This window comes from Cervus canadensis, chromosome 8, assembly GCF_019320065.1.
Source record: "Cervus canadensis isolate Bull #8, Minnesota chromosome 8, ASM1932006v1, whole genome shotgun sequence".
Lineage (NCBI taxonomy): Eukaryota > Metazoa > Chordata > Mammalia > Artiodactyla > Cervidae > Cervus > Cervus canadensis.
The window spans coordinates 28,453,062-28,471,165 of NC_057393.1; the positions used below are offsets into that span (position 1 = coordinate 28,453,062).

General features: G+C 36.6%; 1 protein-coding gene across 10 annotated transcripts in view; it reads right to left on the reverse strand.

Annotated features, from left to right (window-relative positions):
* The window catches only part of BTRC (beta-transducin repeat containing E3 ubiquitin protein ligase), a 168,332-nt gene that overhangs the window by 32,301 nt on the left and 117,927 nt on the right, over window positions 1–18,104 (reverse strand). For 6 of the 10 annotated variants that reach the window (XM_043475667.1, XM_043475666.1, XM_043475662.1 and 3 more), the window contains one exon: window positions 12,345–12,413. The exons of the other annotated variants lie outside the window; for them this stretch is intronic. In XM_043475667.1, the coding sequence (XP_043331602.1) occupies window positions 12,345–12,413 (69 nt within the window). The remainder of the gene's footprint in view (window positions 1–12,344; window positions 12,414–18,104) is intronic. 10 annotated transcript variants of the gene reach the window in all.

The window sequence follows — 18,104 nt, forward strand, 5'->3', positions numbered from 1 at the left end:
CAGCAAAATCTCAATTTGGGAACCTCAGAAAATCCACAAGGGTACAGTGAAAAAGTTCAATTATTAAAAAATCAAAAGGTTGTATATTAGAGTGGGAGAGAGGGTAATGGTTACTTGTGGCAATAGAATTGATTTGGCTTTCCCAGCAAAAGCCTGATGACTCAACCACTACTGTTCAAATGTCTAGGAAAGCTGACAAACAACCTCAGTTTAATGGTAACACTAACTTTCTGCCAACCCTGCACATCTCCTGTTCTGTTATTCTGTTTACAATGAACAGTTATCTCCAAAAGAAAGAAAGAAAGAAGCTGTCAGGTGACAAGCACACAAAATGAAAGGACTTAAGTATTTATACGACTGTTCTCAGCTTAGTCCTTAAAGGCCAAGGGCTGACATTTCCTTCCCTGAAAATATATTAAAGCATCACTTTCAAAATTACCATGAATTTCTCTGAAGCTTCTGCCTGGGCCAGGAAGGAAAAATACACACTTGCAGATACCAACTAGCCTAACCACCGCCTCGGCAACATTAAGTGTGCTGACTTTGCTAACTGCACTGTGTGTATGCTGGAAGATACAGCACAGACTGGCTGAACTTAGTGGTAAGATGACATGTTTTTAGTTTGCATGTAAACCCTGTTTGCATGTAAACCACAAGGAAGGGTATATATTAAGTAGAGAAAAGAAAATGTTCCAGATATAGGACAACATTTGGAATTGCGGGTGCAAGGACTAGATAAAGAGGATAACACTGACGACTAGAGAGGTGCAAATGATATTTAAGGATTCTGTTTGGTCTTCAGAAGGGCTCCAAGGAAAGATTCTGGTATTGAAACCCTGGGTGGGGGGGTGGAGTGAGGGAGGGATATAATGGTTAAGATGATGAATGAATGAATATAAGAATAAAGTGGGCAACAGTTGTGCTTGGGTTCAGGCTATAGCCTAAGAGGGATAGGACAAGAATTTTGACTAAGGCTGGAACTTTAGAGTTATCAATCAATCAACAACCTTTAAAAACAAACAAACAAACAAAATGTTTAAATTTTATTACTTTACACTTAAAACATAAAGAACAGAATGCCATAAATAATGGGGAAGAAAAAGATAAAACCACAACACATCAAACACAAAGATTGAGGAAGGAAAGTCAATTTTGGGTGGGGTAGCCAGTTCATGGTGTAGATCAGGAACCAACAGCGATGGTGGTTGAAGAGCCTGTTTTGCACCCAGGAGTGATGAATTCTGACCTGGCTTTGGTCTCCTGCAGGAGCAGCTGGGTTTTCCCCGTCCGAGTGGGAAATCACTGTCTGCCCAGTGGGTCTCCTGCCGGAGCTTCAGGCTCTGCCTCAGTGGACTCCAGGTCTTCCAGCTGACTCAGGGGAAGGCAGATACAGTGTTCTACGTGGCAGTAGATGTGTTATGCTCTCTGTGAGCCCAGGTCAGGATGCTGGGGAGTAGCCTGGGTGGTGTCCCAGCCCAAGGCCTTTCCTGTTTACCTCTGGGCCCTGACTCTGGGGAACCCTCAGTGGCCACATTCAACAGGAGCCTATGCTGGCCCTCGGAGGCAGTATGGTGCATGGGCCCCTCACTTGGGCAGATGGATCGCGTGTCCCCAACAAGCAGCTCCTCACCGATCTCTGGGCTGGGGCTCTGCAATGACAGTGTAGCAGCTGGCCCTGCCCGGAGGCATCAGAGCCCTGCCAGGCCATCATCTTCTCACTGCTTCTTCTGTCCACTTGACCTTCTGCTCTCAGGTCAGGTACAGACCTGTGTCTGCTCAGATATACACCCAGGAGGTAAGACACACATCTGAAGGGCTTGGGATAAACCTCAGATAGAAGGGCACTGCCTGGACTCTCTATATCCCACCCAGCCAGCTTGAACTGGGGTGTGGACATAATCGGCCCACGAGACTTATCAGTCTGCTCTTACTTGAGGCAGACCCATCCCACATAAACCCCTACCTCACACACAGGGAGAGGACACACAGCTACCCTGGTGGGATCACAGTGACGGCTCGGCCTAGGCTGGCCCACCCTGTGCCGCCCTGCGTTATCTAATTTTTACTGGGGTATAGTTGATTTATAATGTTGTGTTAGTTTCAAGTGCATACCAAAGTGAATCTGCTATACATACACACACACACTTTTTTTTAGATTTTCCCCCCACATATTCCCCATATATTACAGAGTATTGACTAGAGTTCCCTGTGCTATATGGTTAGGTCCTTATTAGTAATCTATTTTATATATAGTGGTGTGCATGTATCAATCTCAATCTTGCAATTTATCCCTTTCCTCCTTTACCCCTCAATAACCATAATTTTAACAACCATTTATTGGGTGACTAGTCTGTGCTGGGCACTTTTCTAGGTGCTAGCGAAACCAGTGAATAGGTAGACAAAATTTTTCTTTACTTTCTCTGGCAAGAAGTAGAGGGAGAATATGTAATAAATATTTTAATCTTGAAACCAGTTAGTATTGTGAAGAAAACAAAACAAGGTAACAAAAAATACCCTAACTGAGGTGTTTATGCAATGACACTGGAGTAGGTAATGTCTGAACTATAATCTGAAAGATCAGAGTCAAGCCTTATGAAGATGTAGGGAAAAAACCTCCCAGACAGAAGGAAGAACAAGTCAATGGTGTGTTCAAAAGAAAGAAAGAAAGGCAGATGTTATGGATGGGGCAAACTGAATGAGGAAGAAAGTGGTGGGAAATGAGGTTAGTGAGGTGACCTGGGGCCAGATCATATAGGTACTTCTGGGTCACAGTAAAGAGTTTGGACTTCTTGTTAAGTGTAAAGGAGAGCCCCTGGCAGTTTTGAGGTAGTTAAATATGGCATCATCTGATTTACCCTTTAGAAATACTCACACTAGGTACCACACAGAGAAGGGAGTGGGGCATCTGGGGCAGTGGGGAGAGAATAGGAAGAGGAAGTTGAAAGAAGAGGAAGGAAGACCAATTAGAGCTGATAACATAGTCAAGGCAAGAAGCAGTCATGGCTAACGTTAGAAAAGGCAGATTAGGAAGTGCTTAGAAGAAAGCTATTTTACCCTTACAAGAGAGGAAGAAGGAGAAAAGCCCTGTTGAGAATTATAAATCTGGGTTATAATACACATTTACTTCAGTATAGTGATTTACTTCTTCAGTAGGGCCAATCCTTCAAATATTTAATCTGGTACATCAACCTGGATAGGGACAAAACCAGGGTTCTTGCTCCTTGTGGCCAGAAGAAACAAGATAAAAATAAAACAAATTCAAGAGTTCTGCAGGGGATGGCGTGGAGGGGGGGATTTTTTTTTTTTTTAAAGGTCTATACTATTCTCTATTGGCTATTGCCAGGCGTTAGTTAAATAAGGATATAAAAACATTGGTTTTAAAGTTCTTTTTCTTACTGTTTTCCCTTGATTTCTCTGTAAAAACAGCTCTTAAAAAAGTCAATACTGTCTTGGTTATATTAAGAGGAAATGATATCGTCTACATTTTGATTAGGACTGAAAGAATAAGTAAGTATACCTAATGATGGAGATGGTGACAACAGAGAGATCCAGAACAGTTCTAGAATTTACAAAGAGCTAGGGTAGAAAACAGAAAGGGACCCTTAGAAGGCTCAGTAGAGCTCTCTGGCACTTGAGCATCTTTTAACAAGAGAGTTTCAAGAGAAATGGAGAGAATCTGGCCATAAATTGAACATGCAGAGTAAAAGATAACGAATGCTCAAAAGTAGAATCATCACTTTTAACATTTTCACTTAAAAAAAAATCTCTATATCTTTCAGTGACCAAAGTAGTAGTCTACTATCTTTTGGGGCAAGGGGTAAGAGTGCAAATGAAAAGAAAATGGTGGCTATAGGTACAGAATGGGACAAACATTTCAACAGGAGTAAACATCACATTTCTCAGTAGGATTATTGCATTAATATTTTAACAGCTTCTACTAAATATGATTACATATTGGGTGAACTCATAAATATGTCAGATCTGATTAGTGAACATGGAAGACAGGAAGGGGCAGATTTGTCAGCAGAAGGAAAGTTCACATTATGAATTTGACTAGTTTCTAATAACCAACAAGAAAAGCTTGCAATCACTCCAATTCTTTTAAATAAAACTCACCAGAAAATGAACTCAAAAATGCCCCAGTATAAATGATTAAAGACTGGACACTTAGCAATCTTTTTTTCCCCTCTTAATTATAGGAAAAGTCATATAAAAAATTTTACCAAAGCCACAACAAAGCCATTTCTATTATTTCCGGATTTCTGAGGAAATTAAAGGGATAGGATAGTCACTTAACATTTTTAAGTTTCAAACAGGGGCTCTTGTTTCTGCAGTAGGTTCTCTCATGGAACTTCATAGCTTTCAGGGTGATAGGTTCTTTTGTTCTAAACCAAGAAGCTCACAGCAGTTTAATTTATTGCTGCATTATTATAGCTACTAACTACGCACACCTCCAAGGCTGGTAAACCCACTGATGTAGATAGTGCCACCTTAAAAGGATTTTTGGATGGGTCTTAGTGATGAGGGGGAAAAAGGACATAATGTTTAATTATAAGAAATGATTGAAATAGGCACAGACATACCCCGGGTGCCTCTGCACTGCAGCAAGCTCTAAACTTGTTATCGTTAATGGTTTAAATTTCACTGTGCTAATCATTTCAGGACACAAGCCTTTCTTGATAATCTAATGAATTATTCCAACATCCTTCAGCAAAAAAAAAAAAAAAAAAAAAAAAATCCTCCATGACAGCACTAATTACAAGACGTTTTCCCAGTGCTTATGTAAAATATGACAGAGCAGCAGCTTAGGGAATTGCAGAAAACTGCTTCTAATTTCCACTGAGAAACTGACAAACACCTCTCTTTCATCTCTCCCAGCTCTCAAGTAAGATTTAACTTTCTCATTTAGTTAATTACCGAGTGAGGATCATCATTTCCCCGGATCGGAGCGGCACAGAGCCTTTATCGTGTTAACTTGTGAACTTGATCGATGGCTGCTGCTAAAACTTAATAACTTCACCCCCTGGCAAATTGTAAGATAAATATAATAGGAGAAACTCTGACAGTAAAAACCTGCCAGAAATGAGCGCTGTGTTTATGTTTCTTTGCAGGCAGCAAAAAAAAAAATAAAAAACAACAACAACCGACAGCTTATTACTGGTTGCGTGTTACTTATATTTAAAAGACTCCAGGCAGTTAACTTTCTACATACTGTTAAAACTTTGCTCACAAGATGGGGAAAAATGAGAAAAAGCAGCAGTGATGCAGACTTGGGGAAATGAGGGAAGAAGAAAAAAAAAAATCGGGAGAAGGGCAAAGCAAGGGAATATACTGTGTAAAATCTTTTAAAATGTCATGTTTATCATATAAAATGTTCAACCAGCACAAATAGGCATAAAATCCTTAAAAAATAATAAAACACTGTATGAACTATATCTAGGAGCAAAGCGAGAGAATTTCACTCACTCAAATTTTTTCAATGACCATAAGTCCATGCCTGAAGAATCCAATTAACTGTAGAATTCCTAGATCTCTTCTCAAAAACCCCTGCAGCTAGAAAACCATTTACTAACGACACCATTTAACCCTTTCTGAAACAAGTACACTATAGCTAGGAAATGCATAACTCTGTCTAGAGAACTTCATCTATTCTAACATTATCCACCTTCCACACCTCAGCTAGCCAATTGAGAAGCAAACAGTCTGGATTTTTTTTTTTCCCTTTTGGTCAAATTTGAATCTGAATTTGGAATTTTAACATTTAATTGAGCAAGTTGGTACCATGGCCTAGTACAGTATGAATTTTAAGCCTTTAATAACCAACGGTAGCAAGGAAAATAGACAGGCATAAAAATGAGGTGTAACAATAATAGAATACCTGCTCATGAATGTCAGTCCCCTCTATCCCTCAGGACTGAAAACAAATCTGTATGTAAATTGCTAAGTCTGTTATACTGACCACCCTCCCATTACAGAAATATTACCAATAAAACAAAATATGAACTAAATTCTAGGAAAAGTAGAGAAAGGCACAAAAGGTCTTACAGGACTTATGAATTTAAACCTAACTTGTGAGATAGTTTTTAAAATCCATTATCTGATATGTTAGCTCCAAAAGCTGAAGGCTTCATGCTGCAATCAAGGGGCCACCATTTTGAAAGTTGAAAGGAAGACTGACATTAAAACGGCAAATTCACATTCAGCAGAGGATCAAATTTGGTTCCTTTTTTTTTTGGTTTTTACTTTCTTTAAATAAGGATTATTGGGGTCAAGCAAAGAAAGACTGATTTTAAAAAAAAACAACAGCATTTATAACAAACTTTAGAAAATATGAAAAATACAGAAGCACAGAGAACACAAAAATGGCCCATAATTTCCATCATCAACAAATAATATGCACATTTTGGTGGGTATGTATCTTTCTGGTCTAAATAAATTATTAGTGCATTATTTGATTGAGAGAGTGTTTCTATGTCACCTAGAGAATTCTCTGTCTATAACATCAAAGCAATCAGAGTAGGCAAAATTTATCTCCTTTGCTGAACACCTCAAAGAAGTCAAGATCTGATCCCATAGGATACAGAATTGTAAGTGACTGGAGGTGTAGGAAGCAGGGGAGAGGAGGAAGGGGAGGAGAAAGGAGGGAGGGGGTGAGGAGGAGTGAGAAGGATGGGGAAGGGTGAGAAGAAAGGGAAGGGAAGGAGGGAGATGGCAGCGAGCAAGGAAGAGAGGAAAGGTGAGAAAGGAGAGGAATGAAATTGACTGGGGATGGGTAGAGAGTGGGTAGGAGAGAGACAGGAAAGAAAAGGAAAGGTTAGGCATGGGTAGGAAGAAATGGCTAAGGGGAAAGAGGTGAGGGGCTAGGGAAGAGATGGAGGGAGAGACAGAAAGTAGGTATGAGACGAAGAGAGATGAGGGGAAAAGGAATAAATATAACCAAATGCAAAAGGGGCCTAGCATAACTAAGTTCACCTGCCCTAAGAAAAATAATATGCCTGTCAGGAGAAAAGGTCCTCTCCCACACAATAAACATCAAGAGGGAGAGGGGATGAAAAACTATTTTTCTAAACCGCTACTTAATGTTTCAGGCAGAGTAATAAAGTTTAACTGTCTGGAATCTTGTTGCTCTTTCTGTAAACTTCCTCAGATAGAGGTTGCTTATCTGGATGTTAAATAATGTTAATAGTACCAAAATAAAATTTCTGTGATGAGAAAGTTTTAACTAAGAGTCTTCTCCCTGACTTCCCCCTCATATCCTCCCTTTATTTTAACATCAGAAAGCTAAGTTCTACCAATAAATAACGTGGAATGACAGAGGCACTGGCTGCCAGAGAGAAACACAGAGACACACTTAAAATGCAATTAAAAAGGACACAGGAAAATACAGTTAATTTAAAATAAAAAAGAAAAAACTATCCTCTTCCTCTTTGTGCACTAATCCTTTACATTTTTTTGTCCAATAAAAAGGTCTCAATGACTTGGTAGAACTTGCTCCTGAAGAAAGCCTTTGAGAAGCTACATCCAAAACCTGGATTAAGAAAATACAAGGCTTTTTGGGATAGGATCTCAAGAAACCAACTCAGCTTTCTAGAAGAAATTCAACTCCTTCCAAACGCTTGTTAATGCATGTTAAATGCAGCAAGAAATAATCCTACGAGGCAGCAGCACAGGCCTCTCTTAGCTGCAGTGAATGAAGTAAATGACTTGTAACTTCTGGAAGTCTTGGTTATCTGCAGGTAAAACTTTAATAACCCTTGGAGCATCAAGGGACAAAAGACATTTCTCTCTGGAATACGTGGGTAATTGTCTTCTTAATTTATCCAGAAAAAGCTTAGTTTGGATGCAGCATCTGCTTTTTTTTTTTTTTAAGCAGAGGTGATCAAAGTAACTTGCTCAAATTCACAGAAGTTACTAGATTTCAGACCAGACTGCAAAATGCAGTTGTTGTGTTAAGTGTATAGTTTTTCTAAACTGATATTTTGGACCTTCTCTTACCAATAAGAATGCTACTATCACTACATTGATGCTTTGTCAGTAAATACTCTAATCCACAGTTTTCTAAGATTAGTTTCAACATTTTAATGTAAAAAAATACACAAAATATTACTATGTAAAAATTCAAGAATGAGAGTAAAATTACAATGAGTGACATTTAACAATTGGAGAAGACTGGAAAGAGCAAAAGAAAGACTTCGAAATATGTTTCATGATATGAAATAAAAGACATTTGAACATTGACTTTTTTTTTCATTTTCAATCTTTCAGAACAATTGCCAAAACACTCCCACAACACTCAAATCTAGTGAGGGAAAAACAATAAGGAAGTTATTAGCATGGTAACAAGATTCTCAACATAGTACCCTAATTTTGAAAATTCACTTTTCTGATTTCTACAGTAAATACAGGATGATTCCTCCATCCTGTAGGGTATAGAGTACCTTTTGCTTCCTTCAGACTTTTTACTTCATTTTAGTCATCAGCAAAGACAGAGAGGGCAGAAACCAGACTGAAATTCCAGCTGTCAACAGCACTCATCCTCCTTTTCTTTCAAAAATTAGCAGAAAAACGATTACTCTGTGATTTTGTCTGAAGGTTATTTATATTTCCCCCACATGGGTACTATTTTTATGGGGTTTCATGGGCCAGAGACTGCAGATTTTTGGTGTTCTGGAGAAAATACTGAATCTTGAGTGTCACAAAAAATTTTCTTTTTCTAAATGGAACAAATCTCTACCAGGGATTTTGTGTTTGTTTACTAAGAGTGGAGGTGGGATGAGAAAATGAAAATCAGGAAGATAGTTACTTCCACACTGTTTACAAGCTTGTTTAAGAAATAGAACTGTGGTCTTTTCTTTGCAGAACTTGGCTTTTCTTAAAGGACGAAATAGTTTACATAAAGACACTTCCTGGTTTACTACCCAATTTTTCACTTCACCTAGGTGTGGCTTAAGCTCACATGCAGCACTATAAATATGAAACGCAAGGATAACAACTTTTTTCAGTGAAGTTTTCCTACGAGCCAAATGCACTCTACTTTCAATTTCTGTTTAAGGAATAAACAGAGGCTTTGGAAATTTCATGCTTTGGAAACAAACCACTACAAAAAGTTCTCTTATAGTTGAGTCACATGTAAACGGCTCTACAGCAAAAGTTAGACAGCACGGTGGCCTAGTCCCATCACTAATTAGCTATGTAATCTTGGCTAAGTCTCTACTGTTTGGGATCTCCTCTATAAAATGAGTGGGTGGATGGAATAATCTGAGGCTCAGTCTGGCTTTTATATTTTGAGTTTACGGTTCAGTTCCATGTAAATTAAAATAGAGCTGAGGGACTACATTTACAAAGAGAATCATTCTTCATATTTTCTTACTAAAAAACTAACATATCAGAGTTTAAGAACACACACCTCAAGCAAAAAGAAGCATTTTTCATACTATTATTCAGTCAAGCAATATATTCCAAAATCCCAAGAGTAAGTCAAACTTTCCTGCAACAATTGAGCTTTTAATGCAAAGAAATGCTATCATTCTGAATGTGACTGTTACACAGGTAACCTTATTATTCTTTTACTTTACTGGAGGCTAAAATATTCCATAGTTAAGAATTTAAAACTTTATGGTGTAACTTTTCTCAGGGCTGACACAGATCTGAAGACTTAATGATATCGTGACACTTTGTGTCTCAATGTGCCTCATTTCTTTCATAATTTACTCTCTTATTTCCCCATCCATCTTCCTCTATGCTGCTGCTAAGTCGCTTCAGTCGTGTCCGACTCTGTGCGACCCCATAGACGGCAGCCCACCAGGCTCCCCTGTCCCTGGGATTCTCCAGGCAAGAACACAGGAGTGGGTTGCCATTTCCTTCTCCAGGGCATGCATGCATGCCGAGTTGCTTCAGTCGTGTCTGACTCTGTGCAACCCCATGGACAGCAGCCCACCAGGCTCCTCTGTCCACGGGATTCTCCAGGCAAGAATACTGGAATCGGTTGCCATTTCCTTCTCCATCTTCCTCTATAGTTCCTGGTATTTAAGGTGTTCAAGAAAATTGTAAATAAATAAATGTACCTATTAAAAATTCCTTTATTTCACAAGGAGATAAAATATTTTATCAATTTAATACATCAGTTTGTCTTACTTAGGGCCAAATCAAAATACTAGGGCTACATGAAGAGTCTGCAAATAGATATGAAAAAATTACTGGGATCCTCTTAATGCTTTCTATCAAGATTATAGTGGTCATGATCTGATGGCTGCTGCTCTCTGCTGTTTTAATTTTCAGCCTTATAGCCCACAGCCAGCTCTACCTGAGACACCTTTTTCTGTCAGATTCCAAAGGCCATCAAGTGTCCTCAAGGACAAAGTGATATATTAGCTGCTGTAATAAAGGAAGCTATGTATAAAACACTAAGCACAGGGTCCGGCACATAAATGCCTAATGAAGGTAATCGTTATCATTTGCTGGTATGTAGAGACCATCTCAGCAACTCAGCCTGTATCAGGACCTGCCCGTCAAACTTTGAAAGTAAGATTTTAACTGAAACTCCATACCAAATTCCCCAGGAAAGGGAAATATGAATCGGAATATTTTAAAATATGCTAACTTGTCTGGCCACCATTAGCTGATGTGATTGGGGATAGAACTGTGAAGAAAAAAAGAAAATTTAAGATGTGATTAGACTGTAAGAACAGCTCAAAGGCTCTGGGTGAGAAAACTACAACTTAGGGAATTTTTGTGTGTACTGAGTTATCTCATTTAAACAAATATATTGAGGACTTCCTATGTGTAAGTGCCTAATGGAACTCTCATTAACTGCTGGAGAGAGTATAAATTGGCACCACCAGTCAGGAAATTCTAATTTCCCTCCTAGTGACACACACAACAGAATACATGTATTCACTGCACATACTGACCAAAAGATATATACCAAAAAATTTTGCAGTTATCAAAATCTGACTGGACACATATATTTGGTATATATACTTAATGACATACCACACATCAATGAAAATAAATAAATTACAGCTATATGCAATAATATGATTCCCAAAAACATTATGTTTAGGGAAGTAAGTTAGACAGTAAAGAATATACACTGTATGACTCCATTCACACAAAGTTCAAAGCCAGGCAAAACTAACACATGATGTTAAGCAGTGAGGAGAATGGCTAGCCTTGGGAGGGAAATGACAAAGAAGGCAGGAGTGGGTTTCTGGTATGTGTTTTTTCCTTTCCTCTTCTTCCTTTTTTTAATCTTGCTAGTGCTTACACAAGATATGTTCACTTTGTGAAAATTCACTCAGCCAAACTCAGGGTCTCCTGAATACTGTATTGGAAACAACTTATTGTATTCATAAAAAGAGAAATACGGGTGGATAAAGTCCTGTTTGGTTACAGATACATAGCCCTAACTCTTATTTTCTGATATAAAGGAAACAGTGAGTTCTATAAAAAAGATTTTTTTTTTCCTATAAAAAAGATTTACAATTTTGCCATGGCACAGCTTTAGCCTCTATTTTCACTTACGACCCTTTGGCCACATACAGACAACTGTTCCCATATGCCACTACTCTGAACAAGGTTAGAGCTCCCTCTAGCACTTTTAACTAAGGAAACATCACAGGCCCTTACAGAGCTGACACAGTTTGGTGCTGCCCACGGTTAAATGCAATATGGCGATTTTTATTTTTAATTTGCTTTAATTGTTGCTATGGTATGAATAATTAATAGGCTGCCTAAGCCAGTTTTGTAAAGTTCATAATACAGAAAGCCAGGAGAGAAATATCTACTTAGAAAGGAGGGTTAAAAATGGTTATAACTGCTATAATATTAGAGAATTTGGAGCATTTATTCATAATTTGTGGCAACATTTATGTCTCACCAACAAAGAAGCATGCTACCAAGCACTTCCTACTAAAAAATTCTTCTAATCTTCATCAATTTTTCTCTTCATGGCTTCACAACCATTGTACGTATAGTACCAGATAAGAGCAAAGTAGGTCAGTGTTAGGAGAACCCTGCTCTTCAGTGGAGGAGAAGAGGAAGGTTTGGCTGTAAACACTTAACCTAGTTCCATCCATTCTAAAACAAGTATTTATTAGCATTAAATAACCCCCTGGACAATAGAGGCTATTCAAATTAGCCTGTATTCTTTTCCCATGCTTGTAAACTCCCTTCTCCACAGAAACCTTAACCAATGGAAATTATGTTATCAATGTTTCCACTCAGGAATGTCTGTTTCATGTTTGGATATGCCAGAAAGTATAATTTAGTTATGATGTTGCAATCCTACACATTTCAGGCAGAATTTGAGCAGTCTCTGAAAGTTCAATGATAATAATACACACCATCTGGGAATGTAGCCAGAAATAAAAGGGGCTTCGTTTTTCATTGTTGGATTTTAAATCGTCCCCTCCCTGAAAGAAACACAGCTTATCAACACTCTGGTTAAAATTAATACACATAGAAAACCAGTTAATTAATAAGTTCCTTGAATCAAAGAGAGAATTAAAAATAGAGAATATAAAGAATTATCTTAAAGTATACTCATTTTAGCCAAGACTATTATGTGTTATTCATTATTCTGCATACTAAAGTTAAGAAACAACATTTTTGAGCAATAAGAAATATTTCCTATAAACCATTTTTTAGCATACAGATCTCTCAAAAAGTTTGTCTAAAGTCACAGGAAACTTTAGCAATTTCCAAGGGAAATTTTTATCATTTTTTTTTGTTAGCATTTTAAATGGAGATTAATACAAGTCAGTACGACTTCCTCTCTCATGCTCTGGTTACACACAAGCACTGCTCTGCCAAAGATAGTACAGCATGGATGTCAGCACTGATCTTTCCTGCACATACCACCACAAAGCCACGATGCCAAGTTACCACTTACTTTGGTTTTGCATCATGTCTGCTGGTCACATAACACGGCCACATTCACTCCAAGGGCAGCTCAAACTAGGGGTGAAATATTATCTGAAAACAGTGATTCATTAAGCTACTGAGAGCTTCAATCATGAGTTGTGTTTTTCCTAAGATAGGATCCACTACTGCTTCTCTTTTAATTCACCTAGTATCTGCTGGGAGCCATATATCATGAACTAGAACAAGAATGACAGATCTAAATTAACACAACAGAAAAGCTATTTGATGCTGCCTCTTGGCTTCTACACTTCACTCTCTTTCGTGGCATCCAAAGGCCTCAGAACCCTGGCATTAATTAAGCAATAGTTTTATTACACACAATCAAAAGCCTGAAAAGAAAAGCCCAGATAGTAAGAGGAGATTACAAGGTTCACTTAATAGTTCTACTTTTTTTGTGGTTGCTAATTGACATATTTTAAATTTTTATCTCATATGGAATGCTGAAAAGGAGAATATCAGCACTGTAAGTGTAAGAATAAGAGGAGAACCCAAACCTAAAATGTATTACTGTATCATGATTTTACAGAACCAATTTGCATACTTCTGTGTTTTCCAAATCATGGCTACTTGTTAATAAATTGCTAACACTTAATAGGCACCACAGAAAACTTTTTAGAAAATCCCCACACATTTGCTTCATCTGGCCTAATTTCTATGTACTAAAACACTAAACAGAGTGACTGAAAGCACACAGACATGGGGTCAGATAGCCTGGGTTCAGATTCTAGTTTTGCAACATATCTTGGGCAAATTGCTTAATCCTTCTCAGTTATAGTTAATCTGTATATAAAATGGGGCTGTGTTTGCTTAATGAGATCATTGTCGGGATTTGAGTTAGAGTGTATATAAAACCCTTAACCCTTAGTGTCTGGCACATTGTAAACATTCAATAAAAAATGGTGCAAAAGGCTGTCAAATCTGATGACATAATCTCTGGATTTTAATACTTTAAATACTATATAAAAGAAGTTGAGAATCTACCTTCTGCAAGTTAAAATTAATTCTACTAAAACTCTACATTGAAGGCAATTTATTTTTGCATACAATTTGCCTTTTATAGGTAACTTCTACCATATATTTTCAATTGAGGAGAAGCAGAGTAAAAACTCTAAAATTCAAACTTCTGAAGTTTCAAGAGAACTAAATAATAGCATTAATTGGAAACCAAGAGCAACCTAAATAGCTGACTAAAAGATTACTTGCATAAGCAAACAATTATATATAGAATGAATAAACAAGGTCCTACTATATAGCACAAGGAACTATATTCAATATCCTGTGATAACCCATAATGGAAAAGAATATGAAAAAGAATGTATATTTATGTATAACTGGATCACTTTGCTATAGAGCAGAAATGAACACAAACTTGTAAATAAACTATACTTCAATAAAACAAATTTTAAAAATTAGTTATATAAAGCTCTCACTTAGGATCTACTTCTACTGCATGTTCTCATGTTATAATGTTGAGACAGTGGCTCCTACAGTGTCCAGGCTAGATGTATTCAAATTTCCCATATCCTTTTATTATTGCAAATGGAATCTACTATAGTCTGTAATATGATGTCTACACCTATTCCCTATCAAAATGTAAAACATAAAAAATAGTTATATTTCTTGGACTTATATTCAGAACCTACCTCTTCTCTAATTACCTAGAGGAAAAAGAAAATTCCTTCAACCTATCAAATTTGAGGTAAAAAAACAAAAACAAAAACAAAAAACACTATACTAATCCTACCAAAAAAAGAAGCCCCAAACCCACACATATTAAGATTCAAGGAAACTGATTTTTTTTTTAAGTTCCCTAATCCATCAGGTTTTAAGTACGCCAACCATAAGAATAAGAAAAAATACACAAACTGGAAATGAACCTCACAAATAGATGTAAATAAAGCCACTCTTTAGGTTGCCCATTAATCCACAAGTGGCATATTCATCTTATTTACAGTATTATACCCCCTGCCATGATATTCCATTACAGAGTCACGCTACACACTCCATAGTTAACACTGTAGGAACCATCTCTCTTTAAACACGGTTTTCTCTATATATTTCCCTTTAGGCTTGCTCCCAAGTTTTGTTTCTTGTTTCTTTTAATCTTTACAATTAAATTTCTTATGCTATTAGATATTCCAAGAAAATGTGGATAAAGTTAAAGAAGTGATGTCCGAGGTATAAAACATAATTAAATTTATGTTCATTCTTCTAGAAATATTTCAACATTTCTGTTTATCATGGTCTTAGTGCTCCACATGAGCAAGTGCTTCTTACATATATTTATATGTCAATCTTAACTACCAAAAACTTCTATCCTTTCCATTAGAGAATACCTAGGGAGATTTTATATACACATACACACACAGAATAATAGTCATGTTTGTTTGCTTTTTGCTTCATTTGCTTTTGATGAACCTGTTTCTTAATTACTCATTGTCCCAAGCCTCCTCTTTACTGTCTGAAACAGACAAGAGATTCAAAGTCCAACTATTAATTCATATACCCTCATCCTGTCTTTATAATCACCCAACCGTCTAAAAGCATGCATGCTTACAAAAAAAAAAAATATTTACTCAAGTATAATCACACAGAGCCTGGACTTTGAAGGGACATTTTTAAAAAAAAAAAACTGATAAAACTAATTACCAAGTTTAACCAGGAAAAATAAGTTCTTGGTGTAAAAGGACTGCCAATATATGTTTACACTGTAAATCCTGACACAGAGATTCAGATGAGATTTGTATTCCAAAACAACTTCTATTGATAAAACAATTACTAAGGTAAGGTTACCACCTTCAACTGATTGTACCAGACTCATACTAAGGTTACCATACTGATACTAAGTCCAATGACATGAGGTCATCTTCAGTCCTTTAAAGACCAGTATTTATAAGGTAGGTGATTATTACTGAGTAATAAGCATTTACATTTGCATAGAGTAGTACAAAAGTAAAAATAAGTATCTTCATTCTGAAGATACAAGAAAAAGAAAATGGATCTTTAAAAATTCCGTATTTAGGAATATATCCCAAACTAATAACTGAGGGTGATGAGGAATTTAGAAAAGATTATCGTATCATCAGAGATACAACTGGTTCCATACATAAGAACTTTAAATAAGGGAGTATTAGGTGAGCTCCAAAGGACTAGACTAATGAAATTTTCTCTAAAGAAAACCTTACTGATGAGATTTGGGATTAGTAGAATTTAAGGTGACTTGGCAACTCTGTCTCTGTAAGGAAATTAAAAGAGAGTTTCCTGGTCATTCAGTTAGTTAGAATTTTCTGCTATTACCAGTATAAACAAACAAAACAAGATGCCCTCAAAAAAAAAAAAAAAACACATCTATTTTAACACTGATCTTAAGAAATAAATCTTACTGGAAGAGAGCTCTAATCTAAATACGGCAAGATCATTAGCTCAGATGGAATTCCACAAATGTAGCAAAATGGAAAAATACAATTTAATTTTTGTAGAAACTTAGTACAGTCATTTAAATTCATAGCTCATTTGCCTTACAAGAAACTGAAGTCATGACACAAGAATAAAATTTTACATGTATGAATACTGAGCTCATGAGTACTGAAAGGTTCAAAAGGAGAGCTCGGGTTTCACAAGCTTTATAAGTGATCTATTTACACCATATGACTAAGAAGGTACTTATTCATGGAGAGCTTATGAACCTAGGCTTCTGGAACTGTCAAACTAGGAGAAGAGAATGAAAAGCCACAAAAATCCATAAAAGTGTAAGAATAAAAATCTCTCTTCTAGATTAAGGAATGTAGAAAAGTAATCACGCAAAATTCTAACAAGTGGGCTTTAACATATTAATATACACAGTAGCACAGATCTCTTAGACAGTGTTGGGGGGGGAGTTCTAAAGACTATTTAGTATTAAGCGACTGATTCTAAAATACTGATACATTTAAGTCTTATTGAATATTTTCAGGAAAAGCTCATTATTGGTTAAAAAAAAAATCAAGTTTCTGACAGAACTGCAAGAGCAGTACTGAAGATTTTTAGAGGGGGAAAGAAGGTAGGGAGATGGGTACTAGGAGAAAGTGAAGGGCCTTTGTTCTATGAGTTTTGCAAAGAAGTAGAATATCAGGGACTCATTCTGCAACTACAGTATCATAGGGTTGCAATAATGAATTTCCATTAGTTATATATATTATGTTAAAAGTTCTATTAACTATGATAAAAAAAATTAGTTTACACCTAACCTGAATATTTCATACTATAGGCTTTTTTCTGTTAATTCTATACTCAGACGGGTACCTGTTAACTAGTTTTTACATATTATTACTTTAAATAAGCCCCTAAAACAACTATTAATATCAAGAAAACAAATTTATTTTATGTATCTTTGGGAGATATCTGAATTCATTTACATAGACTGTATTACTTGCTTTTACAGTAAACCACTAAACTTAAGATACAAATTCTGAAATACTGCAAATCCTGGTTGCCTTGTTTATTTTCCCAAAGTCAAAGCCTGCCAAAGGCAGCCAAGAAAATGGGCGCTGATTTGGTGAGAAAATCTGGCTCATTAATGTCTTCCGTAGTCTTATACCATACTTCCTAATATTTCAGGGATGATTAACAAGGTTACTGTTTTAGTAAAAGTGAGCGTTAAGTGGATGAACTAGCCTTTAGTTTCAGTTACTACCTGGATTTTTTTTTTCCCTCTTCCTTTTATAGACACCATTCATTGATATTCAATTCTCAATTATATAAATTGAAGTAACACAGTCCCCCACACGAAGATATCAATGGCACAGTGAAAAAAACCAAATAGTGAATTTCCTAATAAACAGAATCAGGAAAGGAACAAAATTTAAACATGCCATAGCTTACGCCTGGATGAGGGTCCTTTCATAAACAATTAAAAATGACAAGTCCTCCAAATCAGAAAAACCCATATGCTACTTGCAAGGAAAACTATATTGGAGGGGTGGAATGTTGGGAGGCTGACAAGGTAGACCTTTTTAAGTTTTAATTTCTCTGGTTACTTGATTTTTTAAAAAAATCAAAGGTTAAAAGCCAGAGTGAAATGCTGGAGAAAGTGTACTGGTAATCAAAGTTCTCAACGACCCCTGATAGAATTACCATCTATAAATCATTAATATAGCAACCATATTTGTGACAATACTTTGGAAAGTAGGCAGCCTTTTCTT